This window comes from Chiloscyllium punctatum, chromosome 11 (assembly GCF_047496795.1).
Source record: "Chiloscyllium punctatum isolate Juve2018m chromosome 11, sChiPun1.3, whole genome shotgun sequence".
Classification (NCBI taxonomy): domain Eukaryota; kingdom Metazoa; phylum Chordata; class Chondrichthyes; order Orectolobiformes; family Hemiscylliidae; genus Chiloscyllium; species Chiloscyllium punctatum.
In genome coordinates this window covers 19299868-19319390 of record NC_092749.1, presented here as the reverse complement: position 1 = coordinate 19319390, position 19523 = coordinate 19299868, and the positions used below count along the sequence as shown (strand labels likewise).

Here is a 19523-nt window from a genome sequence, read left to right as displayed (position 1 = left end):
ACACAAAAATGACTGATTTACTGGCATACTGTTATGTAAACAGTTTGTACATGAGGAACTATTTGTTTTTATAAATAAATCACTGTGCTATAGAAACAACTAAGTGGATAGATATGGTTCAGATCCTTTTTTCTATAAATTGGTTCCTGAATTCTTATAGAAACCACCGAAATGCTCAATAAAATGTTACTTTGCAGAACAATTTTGGGATTTACTATTTTCTATATTGTTTATCCTAATTAGTTATGAAACCCCATTTTGCCTTCCAATGCCAGAATAATTGCACACAATCTTTAATTAGTGTCACCTCAGCACTGTTTCCTGTCATTTCAGAACTAGAATTAACCATTGCCTTTGCAACCTTGCCACGAATTTCATCTTTCTACTTGGCTCCTGTTTGGGCTAAAGCTCATCATTCTGAACTTCAATATTGTCCTTTGCATTGGGTTGAGTTTCTGCCCACACCCTTACTCTCCAATTTCAACTTATCTACTACTAAAATAATCATCCATGTCTTCTGAAAGTTCTAGCCTCAAAACTTTCATAGTCTAACCTTCATTTCATCCAAAACTCAATTGCCCACACTCTATTTCATTGATCTATTTCCATAAAGTGCTTTGCCTCCCCATCCCAAAACCTACCTTAAACCCAAATAACAACTCCCTGCTTGAACAGACATTATGACAATGTACTCTGCTTTAGGACACTTTCTGTATTGAAGTGACTACAGTACATGAATTGATGGTGTGTATAGTTTTCATTTATTTTGATTACTTTGTAGAAGTGCTGCATGGTAGAAAGTGAGAATGAAGCTGTAATTTAACCACAGGATTCAATTACAGCCAGAAGCCATTTAATCCTTAGGTCACCGAACGCCTGCAGGATACACAAATTAATTTTCATATGTGCGGTTATTTTGAAGCAATTTCTTTGAGAACAAATGTGCTGTATGCCTAACCTCAAAGTTTAATAACAGTTTTATAAACCATATTTCAAGTTCCAAAAGTGCTTCAAATAAAAAAGGTCACAATTGGTACTCTGAACAGGAGTAGCCCAAGTAGACATGAAACAATGTCTGGAATTGCAGTACACAATTTCAATTCACTGCAACACTTGACATGGTTATATTTCAGAGAGCAATGCTCAAGCAGACAGCTATATCGAGAAAGTTAGTCCAGGATGATAGGAACTACCAGCCACAGCTACTAGTGCCCAAATTGTCTCATAATGATCCCGTCGATTAATGTTGGGAATATCTTGTGTTGACAGATTAGAGGACTTTGCTAACAATACCTGAGAGATGACCACGCAGTTACACTTCAATATGGTTTCTATTACTTACTACAGACTCTTGTGACATGCAATGTTTGTAATTTCTTACACGGCTCAGTTTTTCTTGTTCCCAAATAGTCATTGTGTCAATTCATTTTGTAACGGAACTGTAGTTCCTCTGACCACTATCCAATAAAATTTCTCAATATTGGTTAATTTGATTATAATAACCAAACTTATTTTTATTCCTTCGGTTTCGATAAATTTCAACAATTGCCTTTACCATTAGAGTTCTCGTGGCTGTGGACAAATGGTAGGATTATTTACTGGTTACCTAAGCTCATTATCTGACAACACATCATGCTGAAAGCAAAATCCATGGTTTAAGGAGATTTACATATGAATGTATTTGGATCTTATGAACATAGAATTGTATTCACCTTGCACAATGTGTCAATTCAGAATCCACAGCTTTGCCTTGACTGCCATCACAGGTGAATTTCAGCAACATGTTAAATTTTGAACCAGTTAGCAGGTTACACGAGAATGATAAACATCCACATTTATCAAGGGGAAGGGAAGCAAAGAAGGGAGAAGCATCATTTTAACAGCAAACAATATGCTGCAGTGCATTTCTCTTGCTCACTGAACAGAGCTGTATAATAGAAGACAGCTTTTTTGGGGAAAATAATTGATGGGGAAATAAGGAAGAAAGAAAAATGAAGGCAACTCAATTTCTAGATTTTCCACAATTTCAAATCCTGTAGATAAGGAAGCCCATGCTAATTTTTAGAAAATCAGGTTTTCATTAAACTGAAATTTCAATTACTTGTTGGGGCAGGGAGAAATGAGGGGAGGACTGCCAATGTAATGTGGAATTGCAGAAATAAAACAAGAACTGCAAATGCTGGAAATCTGAAACAAGAACAGAAATTGCTGGAGAATTCAGCAGGTCTGGCAGCATCTGCAGATAGAAAGCAAAGTCAAGTTTCAGAAGAAGACTCACTGGACCTGAAATGGTAACTCTATTTTCTTTCCACAGATGCTGCCATACTTGCTGAATTTTACTGGCAATTTTGGGTGAATTAGAGGGTCCTTGCTGAGAGTATTTCTCTCCAATCCTGTGGTTGTACCAATAATAAACAAGCCAAAACTGTTGAGGAAGGCAGCTGACCATTGCCTTCTCCAGGACAATTCGGAATATATTCTGGCCCAAATAGTTACACACTCATTGCCACTTTTTATTTTCTTCTGTGGAATGAGCCATTCAAAGCCATGGTGATTTTCTGGAGAATCCAGAAAGCTGGATTCATCTGCTCTCTGTATAATCCTACAAGTTTATTTCACTGAAGTGCTTAATTGCCTTTTGTGATCATTCATCACTGCTACTTCCACCACCTTTCATTGCCAGTGAGGTCCTTAATGTAAAAAGCTTCTGCCTCTCAACACCCCATGTCTCTGGACCAAAACTTTAAATGCGCCCTCTCTGCCTTGTACAACTTGCAAGTAGTGTTCCCAACGATCATAGATAGGATTATTATATGTCACCATCAGGCATCAGAAAGATTCTGTTCAGCCCATTCTCTCTGTTCTGGTGCTTTGAAAATGCTGATTAATTACCCCTGATGTTTTTCCCTTCCTCATCTCAATCTAGTTGCAAATATTTCCCCTTCTTTGAACGTTTATTACTGAATCTGCTTTCATGCAGTATCTTCCAGACCCATAAATAAGTTCTGAATTAACAAAAAAAATTCTCGTCTTGTTGCTAGTTCACTTGTCAACTGTTTTCAAACTGTGACCTTGGTTTCTGACTCATCTGCCACTGGAAACAATGTAACTGAGGAAAAACTATCCAAATCCCTCGAGACATTGAATAATTCCAGTGAATCACTCCTTATTCTTCTCTGATCAAGGAAACACAGTTTTCTCGTCTGCTTTTCACATACATAGTATTGCGCATAATGAGTCAGAGGGTAGGATAGGCTGGCGAGGAAGCAATTAGAGGTTTTGACAAGAACATGTTAAAATAGATGTCTTTGCTAAATATTTATATATATTTTAAAAATCATTAAAAAGATGAAGTTTTAAGTGACACTACAGAACATGATTGGGAGTCTACTGTATATGGTAAAACTGGTTTTCTGTACATAATTTTATCTACTGCTTGGTTATTATTTTTGTAAAATCTCTTTTCTCTCCTTTTATCTGTCTCATGCATCCTGAACATGACTCCAGTGCCATAAACTGTTCAAAGGTTATAAACAAATGCAGAGATCTTGTATCTTATATCATAGTTCAACAGCTATATCTGTTGCAATGTAGACCTTTCTAATAGCACTAGCAGTGAGCTGATTGACTTCCATGCTATCTTAATCTACCAATCCTGTCACAGAATCATGGAAAGCAAATGGTTCTTGAACCCAGATCTCTGGCCCAGAGGTGGCTATCACTTCATCAAAAGAACGCTAATGGTTAGGTTGCTAAGGTGCATATTTTGAAACTTCTGTTCGCACACTTTATGACTGGAGAAGGTGAGACTTGAACGTGAGCATTTAAAGTAATTATAACATCCCACAAAGGTGTGCATGATTATATGAAATAAAGTACACCACAGAGATAAGGAGATATTAGATCAGATGATGAAAAGCCTGGTCAAAGAGTGTCTTAAAAGAGGAAAGTGAGGTAGAGGTGTGTAGGATTGGGAATTTCAGAGCTTAGGGTCAAGGAAACTATAGGTGTCACCATCAATGGCAAAGTAATTAATATCAGGGTTATTCAAGAGGGCAGAAAGAGATGAGCACAGATACCTCAGAAGGCTGCAGGGCTGGAGACCTTTACAGATGTACAAAAGCAACATACAGCAGTCACTTCAGACTCTGCACTTTACAACCTTCTGGACTTAGAATTAACATCTTCAAAATGTGAACCCACTCCCATTCCTTTCCTTTAACTTGTTGCACTCTCTGTCACCATGTCCTCTCTCCCCACCTGCCACTCCAGTGGGACTGTCTGTTCTTCCCTGTTTGGCAGTTAGACACATCGCTGTTCTGCCATTCTCACATCCATATCACTTAATCTGCACTGTCAGCACTCTTTCTACCCAGAACTCCATTCCTCCACTGTTGCATAAGTGCTGCCCCTCCACACTTCATGTCAGCTCCGATGAAGAGTCATTCAGACTCAAAACTTTAGCTTGCTGCCGCTCCATGGATGCTGCCTCACCTGCTGCGATTTCCAGCGTTTTAAAATTTTCAATACTGCAGTCACTGATGTGTCAGCTCGTGAGGGGGGGACTGGTAGTGGGAACTCAGTGCTTCCTTAAAAAATAAAGACCACTAGTCCTGAGCCTATAGGAAGAAAGACGGAGCGATCAGATATGTGTATGAAACACACAGAATTAAGGCTAAGACCACTGGGATAAAACTGCAGTTCATTCATCAATGTATGACACAGTAAATACACATGGTCTTTTCCTGGAGGGGTGGGTGGAGTCCAGAATGAGAGGGCATTAGTTTAGGGTGAGGAGGGAAAGATTTAAAAGAGACCTAAGGTGCAACTTTTTAATGCAAAGGGTGGTGTGTGTATGGAATGAGCTGCCAGACCAAGTGGACAGAGACAAAAAAAACTGTAGATGCTGGAATCAAGGTGGACAGGCAGGAGGCTGGAAGAACACAGCAAGCCCCCAGGCAGCATCAGGAGCAGTCTGTAAGCCCCAAAACGGTGACTTCTCCACCTCCTGATGCTGCCTGGCTTGCTGTGTTCTCCCAGCCTCCTGCTTGTCTGCAGAAGGAGTGGTGGAGGCTGGTACAATTACATCAATTAAAAGACATCTGGATGGTTATATGAATAGGAAAGGTTAAAAGGGATATGGGCCAAATGCTGGCAAATGGTTAGGTTGCGATTTCTGGTCAGCACAGACAAGTTGGACCAAAGGGTATGTTTCCGTGTTGTACAACTCCAAGACTATGTTATTGTTCTTGTTATGAGATGCCAATGCACTTAGGCATCAGAAACACTTAGAAAGACCCCCAGTAACATTAATAAGCAGATATCAGTATTCAAATTTTCAAGCTGGTTTACAATTATCAGTTATTTTTACTTAAGTGTGTGCAAAGTATACAGACTTCTTTAAGTAGCTGATGTTTACCTCAGATATGTTGGACTTTTCATATGCTGTACTGGTTTTCCAAATCAAATTACCCAAATCTTATCAAGAACAACACCATACGCAGATCCATTTGCTACTGGTTTTGCGTGCAACAAACAATGTCACAAATAAAATCACAAAGTACTCTATTCATTTATTTACTGACACTTTACAAGCACAAGTTACTCAGCCAAGTTCACTCAGAGATATATCATCCCATGTCAGCACATGCCTATGCACAAGCTGTATAATGTCAAAAAGTGTGGCAGTGGAAAAGCAAGCAGGAAAGGCAGCATCCAAGGAGGAGAAATCAATGTTTTGGGCATAGGGAACATTAGTGTGGGCAGGGTAGCTGGGAAGGCGATATAAGGATGGAGGTGGGGGTTGATGGTGATATGTTGGAGGGGAGGATGGAACGGATAGGTGGGAAGGAAGATGGACAGGTAGGACCGCTCAAGAGGGTGGTGCCGAGTTGGAGGGTTGGACCTGGGATGAGGTGAAGGAAGGGGAGATGAGGAAACTGGTGAAGTTGATGTTGATGCAGTGTAGTTGGAAGATCCTAAGGTGGAAGATGAAGTCTTCTTTCTCCAGGCATTGGGTGGCTTGGATTTGGCATTGGTGTCAGCCCAGACCTTGTATGCCCTTGGCAGAGAGAGCGGGGCGGGGGTGTTGAAGAGGTCAGCCACGGGGGCGGTGGGGTTGTTTGGTGCGTGTGTCCCCGCCCAAAATTTCTGATGAAGACCTTATGCCAGAAAAGTCGATTCTCCTGCTCCTTGGATGCTGCCTGATCTGCTGTGCTTTTCCAGTGCCACATTTTTCAGCTTTGATCGCCAGCATCTGCAGTCCCCGCTGTATCGTAAGTTGCACAATGGGTGGGAATAAGCTTTGATATTTTGTCACAGCGTGAACTATGAAGGCATAATTGCATAGAAGCAAATCTCTACACTTATCAGCAATTATAAGCTGAAAGTGGGAAATTCAATTTTCACATTAAGGTCGGCGTATGAAGACCCAAAAGAGGAAAGCAGGACCAGGCAAGGTATTGGTGAATGTGTTCCAACTGTACTACAGCGATTCAGGTGCAAGGGAATCAGCTTGCATTTTGCTCCCAGTGGGCAACACAATACTGAGTATGCACATATACCAGTATCAATAACACTAAAAGATATCTGTACAGATCATACCTTATTTTTCTGCATTTTTGATTTGTTGACCGAAATGGGAAAAGGATCATTATGAAACTAAAGATTATAGAATGGATAGCTGCACATTTTAAAAGCAAGCTACTAACACTTATTGCAAATGTTGTTTACACAATTGCTTGTTCAAGCAGTGGTACAGGTTATTGCAGACAAACTGGCATTGAGAATGGGTACAAAGTGAGATTTGGCCAACAACTGGTAGCTGATTGGTCTGTAAAGTGGTGACCAGTTGTTGACAACAAAGGCGCTCTGCCTATCAACAACTACGAGTGGCAGGTAGCTGAACAGCTTGTGGCTGTTGGTGATAAAGCCGGAAGCTTCCAGAGGTTGGGAAGTACAGCTGTTGTCCTTTTCTCCAGAGCAAAAAGGACCTAAAACCGGAAGAAAGCCAGTTTATTTTCCTCCCACCAGCTGCTGCAAGCTATGGCTCTTACACAAATTGCAAAGTCGGACTTACTGGTTATCTGGAGAAAATAAATCGATGAATGGCAAGTCCTGACAAGCTGAAAGGATCATCTCAGAAAACTCTAAGGATGGGAACCACTGAACAGCCTTCTCAGATCTACATCCACCCATGATGCCAACGCTTTCCTTTGTGCCTATGAGTATGTATCAGGGATTATAGTTTTAAACAGCCAAGTCATGTGTCAATAGTTTATAGTTGTCTACCTGTTCCTTGGATCTAACTACTTATAATAAACAGTAATTCCTGTTAAGTACTGAAACTTAAGTCTGTGCTTTTCGTCAACGTGGATCTAAACAACTCTAGGAATAATGGGGCTCGATTTCAAGTGTGTTTTCCCTGTGAAGTGTGACAAATTATTTTAAACCATTGCAAGTAAAGTTAATGAGTGAATTATTTCCACACTAATATCAATTTGAAGCATCATAAAAGATTTCTGGTTCAAAAGGCAGCAGCTATGCAACTGATATAGTCCTGAATTTATAACCCAAAGTACACCTGAATTTATAACCCGAGATCCATTCACATCTGCGTATATCTATATGCATTCTACATAGTAACATTCTAGAAAGGAACAGTCAAGTGTTCAGCCGAATATTTATTTTATTAAGTGATAATGAAAGGAGCTTTGCCAAGAGATGAGGTTAACTCCCTCTTCGAATGTTACTACAGAATCATTGTCATCCATTTGAATCCCGTCAAAAGATGGAGATTTAATATCTGACCTGAAAAACATTACTCCAACAATGAAATAATCCATAAGCACCTTCCCAAATGGGCAGACTAGATCTGAAGTTAAATTATGACCTAGGACATTAACTTACCTTAATGGCCGAGTGAGATTATTACATTGTCTAGCCTGATTGCAGTAGCAACAAATTTCTCTCCTTTACTTGTATGAGCTCGTCAATGTTATGAGACTAATTTTTAAAAGTGAATTATTTTCATGGAGTTGGGCATGGTTAACAAAGGTAGCATTTAGCACTCATTTCTTAAATAACAGACACCACTCTTCTAAAGGCCTCACCAACTGCATCATTTCCAAGATTAACACTCTAATGTTTTGTACGGAATTGCTTTCCAAAGCTCCACAGTGCATATCCTATCTTATGGTAAGTTCCACTTGTAGGTACGCCCAATTTCAATCACTTTAACATGGCCCAAGGATGGACAGGACTGGCAACTTAATGTTTCAGGGTATAAATAATACAGGAAGAACAGAAAAAGTTTGGGGGGGCGGTCAAGGGAGAATCAGAAAAGTGGCTTTTGTTTTGGGATAACATGGCTGTCCTTGAGGAGGATACTCATGGGTGTACTCCAGTGAAGATATTTGGGTGGAGCTGAAAAATTATCCCTTATTGGGATGATACTATAGCTTCCCCCACCCCAAATAGTCAGCAGGAAAGTGAGAACCCAATTTGGAAGGAAATCTCAATCTATATGCATAATAGGCTTGTACTGGTAGGAGATTTTAAATTTTCAAACACAGACCAAAACTGCCATAGTATTAAAGGCTTGGATGGAGAGGAATTTAAGTGGGTACAAGAAATATATCTTATTTAGTATGTGGATATACCGACTAGAGAAGGAGCAAAACCTTTTCTTCTCCTGGGAAATAAGGCAGGGTAAGTGAGGAAGGGAAAAGGTTGAGATTCCGAAGGGAGATTACAAAGAGGAATTTAAAAAGGAGGTCCTCGAGAATAGTAATATCTGGATTACTCCCAGTGCTACAAAAAAGCTAGTGAGGGCAGGAATAGGAGGATAGAGCAGATGTACGCATGGCTGAGGAGCTGATGTATGGAAGAAGGATTCACATTTTTGGACCACTGGAATCTCTTTTGGGGTAGAAGTGACCTGCACAAGAAGGACGGTTTGCACCTAAATTGGAAGGGGACTAATATACTGGCAGGAAGATTTGCTTGGGAGATTTAAACTAGTAAGGTGTGTGACTCAGGGAGATAGTGAGGAAAGAGATTAATTTCAGACTGGTACAGTTGAGAAGAGAAGAGTCAAACAGTCAGGGCAGGCAGGGACAAGGTAGGACTAATAAACTAAACTGCATTTATTTCAATGCAAGGGGCCTAACAGGGAAAGCAGATGAACTCAGGCATGGTTAGGAACATGGGACTGGGATATCATAGCAATTACGGAAACATGGCTCAGGGATGGGCAGGACTGGCAACTTAATGTTCCAGGATACAAATGCTACAGGACAGACAGAAAGGGAGGCAAGAGAGATGGGGGAGTGGCATTTTTGATCAGGGATAGCATTTCAGCTGTGCTGAGGGAGGATATTCCTGGAAATACATCCAGGGAAGTTATCTGGGTAGAACTGAGAAATAAGGAAGGGATGATCACCTTATTGGGATTGTATTATAGACCCCCCCCCCCCCAATCGTCAGAGGGAAATTGAGAAACAAACTTGTAAGGAGGTCTCAGCTATCTGTAAGAATAATAGGGTGGTTATGGTAGGAGATTTTAACTTTCCAAACAGCGACTGGGACTGCCATAGTGTTAAGGGTTTAGATGGAGAGGAATTTGTTAAGTGCGTACAAGACTATTTTCTGATTCAGTATGTGGTTGTATCTACTAGAGAAGGTGCAAAACTTGACCTACTCTTGGCAAATAAGGCAGGTGACTGAGGCGTCAGTGGTGGAAGCACTTTGGGGCCAGCGACCATAATTCTATTAGATTTAAAATAGCGATGGAAAAGGATAGACCAGATCTAAAAGTTGAAGTTCTAAATTGGAGAAAGGCCAATTTTGACGGTATTAGGCAAGAACGTTCAAAAGCTTATTGGGGGCAGATGTTCGCAGGTAAAGGGACGGCTGTGGGAAGCCTTCAGAAATGAAATAACGAGAATCAAGAGCAAGTATTTTCCTGTCAGGGTGAAAGGAAAGGCTGGTAGGTATAGGGAATGCTAGATGACTAAAGAAATGAGGGTTTGGTTAAGAAAAAGAAGGAAACATATGAAAGGTGTAGACAGGATAGATCGAGTGAATCCTTAGAAGAGTATAAAGGAAGCAGGAGTATACTTAAGAGGGAAATCAGGAGGGCAAAAAGGGGACATGAGATAGCTTTGGCAAACAGAATTAAGGAGAATCCAAAGGGTTTTTACAAATACATTAAGGACAAAGGGATAACTAGGGAGAGAATAGGGCCCCACAAAGATCAGCAAGGCGGCCTTTGTGTGGAGCCGCAGAAAATGGGGGAGATACTAAGCGAGCATTTTGCATCAGTATTTACTGTGAAAAAGGGTATGGAAGATATAGAATGTAGGGAAATAGATGGTGACAACTTGCAAAATCTTGATCAGATGGGCCAATGGGCTGAGAAGTGGCAGATGAAGTTTAATTCAGATAAATGCGAGGTGCTGTATTTTAGGAAAGCAAATCTTAGCAGGACTTACATACTTAATGGTTAGGTCCTAGAGAGTGTTGCTGAACAAAGAGACTGTGGAGTGCAGGTCCATAGTTCCTTGAAAGTGGAGTCGCAGGTAGATAGGATAGTGAAGGCTGCGTTTGGTATGTTTTCCTTTATTGGTCAGAGTATTGAGTACAGGAGTTGGGAGGTCATGTTGCGGCTGTACAGAACATTGGTTAGACCATTGTTGGAATATTGCGTGCAATTCTGGTCTCCTTCCTATTGGAAAGATGTGAAATGTGAAAGGGTTCAGAAAAGATGTACAAGGATGTTGCCAGGGTTGGAGGATCTGAGCTACAGGGAGAGGCTGAACAGGTTGGGGATGTTTTCCCTGGAGCGTCAGAGGCTGAGGGGTGACCTTATAGAGGTTTACAAAGTTATGAGGGGCATGGATAGGATAAATAGACAAAGTCTTTTCCCTGGGGTTCGAGGAGTCCAGAACTAGAGGGCATAGGTTTAGAGTGAGAGGGGAAAAATATAAAAGAGACCTAAGGGGCAACTGTTTCATGCAGAGGGTGGTACATGAATGGAATGAGGTGCCAGAGCAAGTGGTGGAGACTGGTACAATTGCAACATTTAAGAGGCATTTGGATGGGTATATGAATAGGAAGGGTTTGGAGGGATATGGGCCAGGTGCTGGCAGGTGGGTCTAGATTGGGTTGGGATATCTGGTTGGCATGGACGGGTTGGACCGAAGGGTCTGTTTTCCATGCTGTACATCTCTACTACTATCTCCACATACCCAAGAGCAGATATCAGGTCAATGATGAGGGAGATTCACGTAATGCTTTTGAATGTCAGAGCATAGGGTGGTGTGATCAAACGTTCCCTTATTAAAGATGGTCATTGTCTGGCAATCATGACACACAAGTTGCACCAGTTATCAGCTCAAGACTGAATGTTGGACAAGTTTGTGGTCATGGATTACTTCAGATATGAAGAGTTACCAATAGAATTGATGACTTTGTAATTAGCAAATGTCCCTACTTTTGATCAAATGGTGCACAGAAGGTTATTGATTAAGCCTCTGAAGACTTGCACCTTCCACTACTTTGTTGTTGATTGAGAGTACTGGGTAATTCTGACAATTAGTAATGGCATGGTCACAGTTATGGAGGCTAGTTTTATTTTATCCCAGGTTTATTTAGTTAACTGATTTTAAATTCCCCAGCTTGTATGGTGGGATTTGAACTAATGACTCCAGATTATCGTTCATGACACTGCATTACTAGTTAGTAATATTACTACGCCAATGTTCTCATTCTTAAAGTGGGAAGAGAACAAGCGTTTGAGAGAATTAAATGTATAGGGAAAGGGCAGTGAAATGGGACGAGCTTAGACACCTCCAACTGACGAGCTGAGACCAGAATTGTCCGGAAATAGCATGAAAGATTTTTAAAATATGCTGTGATTTCCTGAAATTTTCCTTCATAAGAACATCTGCCTGCATTCACCATGGATTCTTATGTCAGGATTTTGTACAGCTCACAACTGCAGGAAGCACTGAGAAATTCAACAAGTGAATTGTTTCTTTTCAACCATGGTTGGAAACACATCTGGAACAAGAAGGGCAATTGATCTGAAATAGTACTGCCGGATAGCCATCCAGATTACCTCCCAGATCTTCCAGTTCCAGAATGAGGGACAGCCAGCACAATTGCCAAATCATCCATGACAAAATTTATTATTTGCTATTTTTTGCAATGTATAAGCTGTTCAAATGCCATGAAATAGTCACTTTCCCCCTCCAGTTCTTTCTCCCATTTGTCTTCACTCCTTGGGATAATGTTAGCCTAAGCTATCCTGGGAATGTCCCAAGTGACCATCATTCTTAGCTAAGCATTAGGAAACCCTATTGATCACGCATTAACTGGGAGGGTATTAAACCTCACTTCAGTCCTAATCTCACAACTGCTACTGTTATGCTTCACTGGGAAATCAACCCTGCTATTACAGGAATCATCATAAAGATGAAAGAACTTATCAAACTATGCAAAATTTCCCAATTTGCCTATCTTTTAGACCCTGGTAGCAGCTCAAGTTAGTCTTGACCACAGGGTTCATTGAGATGAGCCATCTAGACTCTAAACATTAGCTTGCCCTCTCTCCATGGATGCTGTCTGACCTGCTGTGCTCTCCAATATTGGTTGTTTTCAGTACAGATTCCAGCATCTGCAGTAATTTGCTCCTGCTTGGAAAAATGTGTAATAGTCCTTCCCACAATCCTGTTTTCAAAAGCAGCCCCTTTCCCCATTTCTGTCCAATTAAAAAGAGAGACACTGTCTTTACACAATCATAGATACCCATTTGCCAATGCAACTTCCATCAACTGGACCAGTGAGCCGAGAAATGGTAACGGGAGTGTAATTTGTGAATGCAAGGTGTTGCATTTTGATAGGATAAACCAGCGCAGGGCTTACACAGTTAATGTTAGAATTCTGGGGAGTGTTGTCAAACGGGGAGATCCAGCGGTGAAGATACAAGGTTCCTTGAAAGTGGTGTCACAAGTGCATGGGTGGTGAAGGCGGCATTTGGCACACTTGCCTTTTATCAGTCAGAGCATTGAGTACAGGATTGAGGGGTAATGTTACAGCTTTACGAGAAACTGGTAAAAGCTACGTTTTAGACTACTGTGTGCAATTCTGGTCGCCTTGCTATAGAAAGGATGTTCTTAAACTGTAAAGGGTACAAAAAAAATCTACAAAGATGTTACTAAGACAAGAGAGTTTGAGCTATGCGGAAAGGCGGAGACATTTTCCCCTGCAGTGTAGGAGGCTGAGGAGTGACTTTATATAGGTTTATCAAATCACATGGGGCATAGAAAAGGTGAATAGCCAAGGTCTTTTCCCCAAGGGGTCCAAAACTAGACAGCATAGGTTTAAGGTTGAGAAGGGAAAGATTTAAAAGGGACCCAAGGGGCAACATTTTCATGGAGGGTAATGCCTATATGGAATGAACTGCCAGAGGAAGTAGTACATGCAAGTACAATTACATTTAAAAGACATTTGGATAGGTACATGGATAGGAAAGGTTTGAAGGATATGGGCTAAATGCAGGCAAATGGGCGGAGATCATTTTAGGAATCCTGGATGGCATAGACAAGTTGGGCTGAAGGATCTGTTTCCATTTAACAAGGAAGAAGACTCGGAATTGTAATTACTTATCTCATGCCTGTAAGACAAATTAACTCAACACACAAAAGAATCAAACATGCAGCCTTCTAATCCACAGCCACATGGGGTACAGGCCATCATCAAGCTCAGAAAAAATGCAAAATTATCATAAGTAGTCTGAATTTTTAAAACTGACCTCTGAGGTAAATACTGCAGGATCAGAATCTGACCAAAGTACTTTAAGTAAAAACCTGTAGAGTTTCACTCATGTAACCTGTATTGTAATCACATTGCACAATCACTGAAATATGATACAACTGGCTGTGCTCAGAATTCAGTCAAATTAAACCACAGGTGGTACGCAGTGGAACAAGAGGTCTACACCACCTGAATGCATGTTATCCAAATGTTAACGACATGGAATTATGCAGCTCATTTTAAGTGTGCAATATTTGATGATTAAAGATGGCTCTTCCCTACATTCAAAGCATAGTTCTGTCATTAAACAATTTTCTAATAGAGCAAATAAGTGACTCCAACACTAAAACAAAAAAATTATAAGGTGAACAAATACTTGATAATGCACAGTTGGTACTCAGGTATAAAATGATCATTTCGATTTGCAGAATCATCTGCAGCAAAAATACGTACCATTAAACTTGTTAAAAAAAAGTTTGTTTTAATTTTGCTGCACAACCTGTTTAATAACATAGGACTACATAAATCTGCTTTGAATTCTGTAACCATGGAGTTAAATGTTGTCCCAATATATCTGTACACTAGACTGGGATAAACGCTATTTGAAATCTTACAGCTGCCCAAGTAAGCAAAGGTAAGATGGATTCTGAAGTTAGCCAAAACTAATACTTGTTCATTAAACTAAGAACTTTAAATTTACCGAAATGCCATGTCTTTGATCTTCTGTATCTTCATCTTCCCCGAATCACAATACAAACTCATCATTTTGGCTGTGAATTTCATATTAGTTTATTGCTGGGTCTGCCTGTGATCACCAACAAACACTACCAACTGTGTTTGTGTCCAGTTATGCTATACTCTAGGCAAAGAGTAAACCATCTTGTGAAGAAGGAAGAATGCCACTTTATTTATTTTGTACTCCCATTACAAAGTTAATTATGTAATACAAATGATACATTAGCCTTCACTGGTCTAAGATGCAAAATATTCAACTGGTGTACCAACTGAATTCCTTTGTGGCATCAGTTGTGGTTCAGTTGGTAACACTCTCACTTGAGTCACAAGATTCAAGTTCTCTTCAGGCTTAACATCTCAGGTGAGATGTTAAATTGACACTCAATTTGCTTCCTTGGGTGGCTATGAAAGAACTCATTGCACGTCTGTGAAGCACAGGGGCAGTTATCCCTGGTGTCCTGCCAGTATTTATCCCTCACCCAACATCACAAAGCAGGTTATCTGTTCCTCGTCGCATTGGTTTTTGAGGGAACTTGTTGCACACATGGCTGCCACATTTCATGCATTACCACTGCGACTACACATTTTTTAAAAAGTCCTTCATTTTCTGCAAAGCAATTTGAGACGCACAGTGATAGTGTAAAAGGACATAAAAGCTTTTCTTCTATTAGAGTACAAGAAGAGAAAATATACTATCTGTGGTTGGCAGAGCATGCAAATCCATTCTATGGTGGCTCAAAATATTAGCAATTACAAGTTCTTACCCCGAACTAAACCACAATGGGAACTTGAACATACATTCCTCTTGTCTGATACTAGCTGCTCACACGGGAATTATTAAAAGGCAAATTAGGTGACTAAATTCTTCTAAGTCACACCCCTGACACTTTCTCTTTTGTAATGAACAATCTCACCAAACATAATAGAACATAGAACAATACAGCACAGAACAGGCCCTTCGGCCCACGATGTTGTGCCGAACTTCTATCCTAGATTAAGCACCCATCCATGTACCTATCCAAATGCCGCTTAAAGGTCGCCAATGAATCTGACTCTACCACTCCCTCGGGCAGCGCATTCCATGCCCCCACCACTCTCTGGGTAAAGAACCCACCCCTGACATCTCCCCTATACCTTCCACCCTTCACCTTAAATTTATGTCCCCTTGTAACACTCTGTTGTACCCGGGGAAAAAGTTTCTGACTGTCTACTCTATGTATTCCTCTGATCATCTTATAAACCTCGATCAAGTCACCCCTCATTCTTCGCCGTTCCAACGAGAAAAGGCCGAGAACTCTCAACCTATCCTCGTACGACCTATTCTCCATTCCAGGCAACATCCTGGTAAATCTTCTCTGCACCCTCTCCAAAGCTTCCACATCTTTCCTAAAGTGAGGCGACCAGAACTGCACACAGTACTCCAAATGTGGCCTAACCAAAGTCCTGTACAGCTGCAACATCACCTCACGACTCTTGAATTCAATCCCTCTGCTAATGAACGATAATACTCCATAGGCCTTCTTACAAACTCTATCCACCTGAGTGGCAACCTTCAAAGATCTATGTACATAGACCCCAAGATCCCTCTGTTCCTCCACCTGACCAAGAACCCTACCATTAACCCTGTATTCCGCATTCTTATTTGTTCTTCCAAAATGGACAACCTCACACTTGGCAGGGTTGAACTCCATCTGCCACTCCTCAGCCCAGCTCTGCATCATATCTAAGTCCCTCTGCAGCCGACAACAGCCCTCCTCACTGTCCACAACTCCACCTATCTTTGTATCATCTGCAAATTTACTGACCCACCCTTCGACTCCCTCCTCTAAGTCATTAATAAAAATTACAAACAGCAGAGGACCCAGAACTGATCCCTGCGGAACTCCACTTGTAACTGGACTCCATGCTGAATATTTACCATCTACCACCACTCTCTGACTTCGACCGGTTAGCCAGTTTTCTATCCAATTGGCCAAATTTCCCTCTATCCCATGCCTCCTGACTTTCCGCATAAGCCTACCATGGGGAACCTTATCAAATGCCTTACTAAAATCCATGTACACTACATCCACTGCTCTACCCTCATCCACATGCTTGGTCACCTCCTCGAAGAATTCAATAAGACTTGTAAGGCAAGACCTACCCTTCACAAATCCGTGCTGGCTGTCCCTAATCAAGCAGTGTCTTTCCAGATACTCGTAAATCCTATCCCTCAGTACCCTTTCCATTACTTTGCCTACCACAGAAGTAAGACTAACTGGCCTGTAATTCCCGGGGTTATCCCTATTCCCTTTTTTGAACAGGGGCACAACATTCGCTACTCTCCAGTCCCCTGGTACCACCCCAGTTGCCAGTGAAGACGAGAAGATCATTGCCAACGGTACTGCAATTTCCTCTCTTGCTTCCCACATAATCCTAGGATAGGATAAATGATACAATAATACCTATAATTCAATCTATATTGACCGTTAAAACTGATGTTAGTCTTTGGGGAAGATTAGTTCCTCTGCTCACTGGGTAGCGACTATGTTATTCCCAAATGAAGACTGAACACTGGTAGTCATTCCCCTATATTGAACTGGTAAAACCTTTCGGGGGTGGAGGTTGACAAGACAAGAGACAAATTAATTCAGTTAAACCTACATCATGTCATAACACCAAACTGATCCAACTGATTCAACCATTGTAAAATAATTGAAGCTCCCTCATTCAGGAGTCACTAGGGATGGAGTCTTCAGTCTTTTGTGGATCTTTTCACTTTGAGTTTTAAATATTAACAAGATGGATATAATAGTGTTATTATGCAACTCTAAATACATTGGACTCCCATAGGACTAGAAAGAAAAATGGATTATTTAAGTTTGATAAAATTCACAATGGGTGTGCTTCAAACTTCAGGATTCAATTTATTCAACAAAAACTACAATGATCTCAAACACAAAATGGTGAGATTAAATCTCATTGTTGACAAATGAAAGAAATGGATATAGTGTCACTAATAATTTAAAATAAACATTTTAACTTTTAATGGAAAACACGCTTTGGACGAGGTTTTTAGACTCAAAGTTTCCACTTCAGACGGGATTTCCACAATTATTTTAACCACAAACCACATCTCGTTGAAAAGGAAGGCGAGGAGATGCCTTTATTCGAACAAGTCATCACACAATAGCGAAGCAGTTGTAAAGGACAAACTGTTCGATGATGGGAATTTAACTTTTAAATGACAGATCAAACAAAATCTGAAATGTGATAATAACTGAAGTGGATTTACTTCAGTTAAGGCAGAGTAGAGCCCTTAAATTGCAAGCTACAGTTATTATGTATACGTGTGTTTGGATGTATAACTGTTGACACACAGAAGTGTGCCGTTTGTATGAACAAATACAGGAGCTGGAGTGAGTCTTCAAGTAATTTTTTTTTAGATCTGCCTCACTTTTGGAGGTCCTATATTTATTGAGGTTATATTTGCAGCAATACAACACAAACATTGAGGCAGTTTAAACAAAATGCATACACATTTATTGTTCAATGCACAAGGCGCACACAAACACAAGCTGAGGTTAGTGTCGGAGTGAAATTCCGAGCACATTGAGGGTTAAAGAAAGAGTCGCCAATCCACCCCCCCACCCCATCCTCCCCCCCCACACTCACCATGTCGTACACGTTGAGGATCACTAACTCGTTGGCCATTCTTTCCCCGAGCCGGCGGCCGGCGCAGGCTGGGCTTCCCCTTTACTCTCCCGCCGCTTCCTTGCGTTTTCCTCTCCTCCTCCGCCGGGCGACGAGAGGAGAGGAGGACGCCGTCTCCGCCGCCAACCGCCGGTCCACCAGCAACGGCGCGCCAACTCCTCTACCGCATCCGATCTCCGCTCGCCCCCATGGTCGGCGGACAAAAAAAAAGAAGGTGGAAGCCGTTCCTCGACCCTCCGCACCGCCCGGGGGCGGCATAACAGGAGGAACTCGTCAGAAAACCGGCGGTGGTGGTGACGGCAGCTCAAACCTCCGCACCGCTCGGGGGCGCCACATCAGGGACGGTGATGATGGAGACAGAAACCACAGGAGAGGGCGTGATTGCGATTCGCAGCGACACCAAGCGTCAGGCGAACGGAAGAGCAGGGCAAAGCAGTCACCGGGATATGGATGAACTTATTGTAAATTAGTCAAGAGGACCAATTTTTGAACCTGCGTGTGATACCGTCATTCCAACACTGTTATAAACGTCCTGGCGTTGCATTAATCCACTATTAATTTTCACAGTTAAAAATCACACAACACCAGGTTTTGTCCAACAGGTTTGATTGAAGGCACACTAGCTTTTGGAGCGACGCTCCTTCATCAGGTGATAGTGGAGGGCTCGATCATGACACATAATACAAAAGTGAGATAACAGAGTTCTACATAAATTCATGCCGTTTTTGAGCTCAGAGTTCTACATTAATGTATGCAGTTTTTGAGCAAAGTGCAACGTAACTCTGCAAGTACAAATTCAATACACAAAATATATGTGTGCATGTGGGTCTTTGTCTATCTATCTGGGGTGGGGGTTGGGAGTGTGAGAAAGTGTGTGAGGAAACCGAGCAAAGGCTACGACAACAGGTGAATGGGCACCGCACAACAAGCAACAGACAGGAGGGTTCCCTCTCAGTTGGGGAACACTTCAGTGGTCCAGGACATTCAGCCTCAGACCTTCGGGTGATCATCCTCCAAGGTGGAGGGCTTTTGCCCGAAACGTCAATTTCGAAGCTACTTGGATGCTGCCTGAACCGCTGTGCTCTTCCAGCACCACTAATCCAGATTCGGGACAGGCAGCAGAGGAAAGTGGCCGAGCAGAGGCTGATAGCTAAGTTCGGTACCCATAAGGAGGGCCTCAAATGGCACCTTGGGTTCATGTCACATTACAGGTGATCACCATTGCACTACACACACACTCTCTCTCTCACATACACAGGTACACACAGACGCGCACA

General features: G+C 41.5%; 1 protein-coding gene across 1 annotated transcript in view; it reads right to left on the bottom strand.

The window, feature by feature from the left end:
• desi2 (desumoylating isopeptidase 2) overlaps positions 1 to 18500 on the bottom strand; it is a 52532-nt gene extending 34032 nt beyond the window's left edge. The window contains exon 1 of the mRNA XM_072580397.1: positions 18208 to 18500. Within this exon, the coding sequence (XP_072436498.1) occupies positions 18208 to 18246 (39 nt within the window). The 5' untranslated portion in view covers positions 18247 to 18500. The remainder of the gene's footprint in view (positions 1 to 18207) is intronic.
• Positions 18501 to 19523: the final 1023 nt, after the last annotated feature.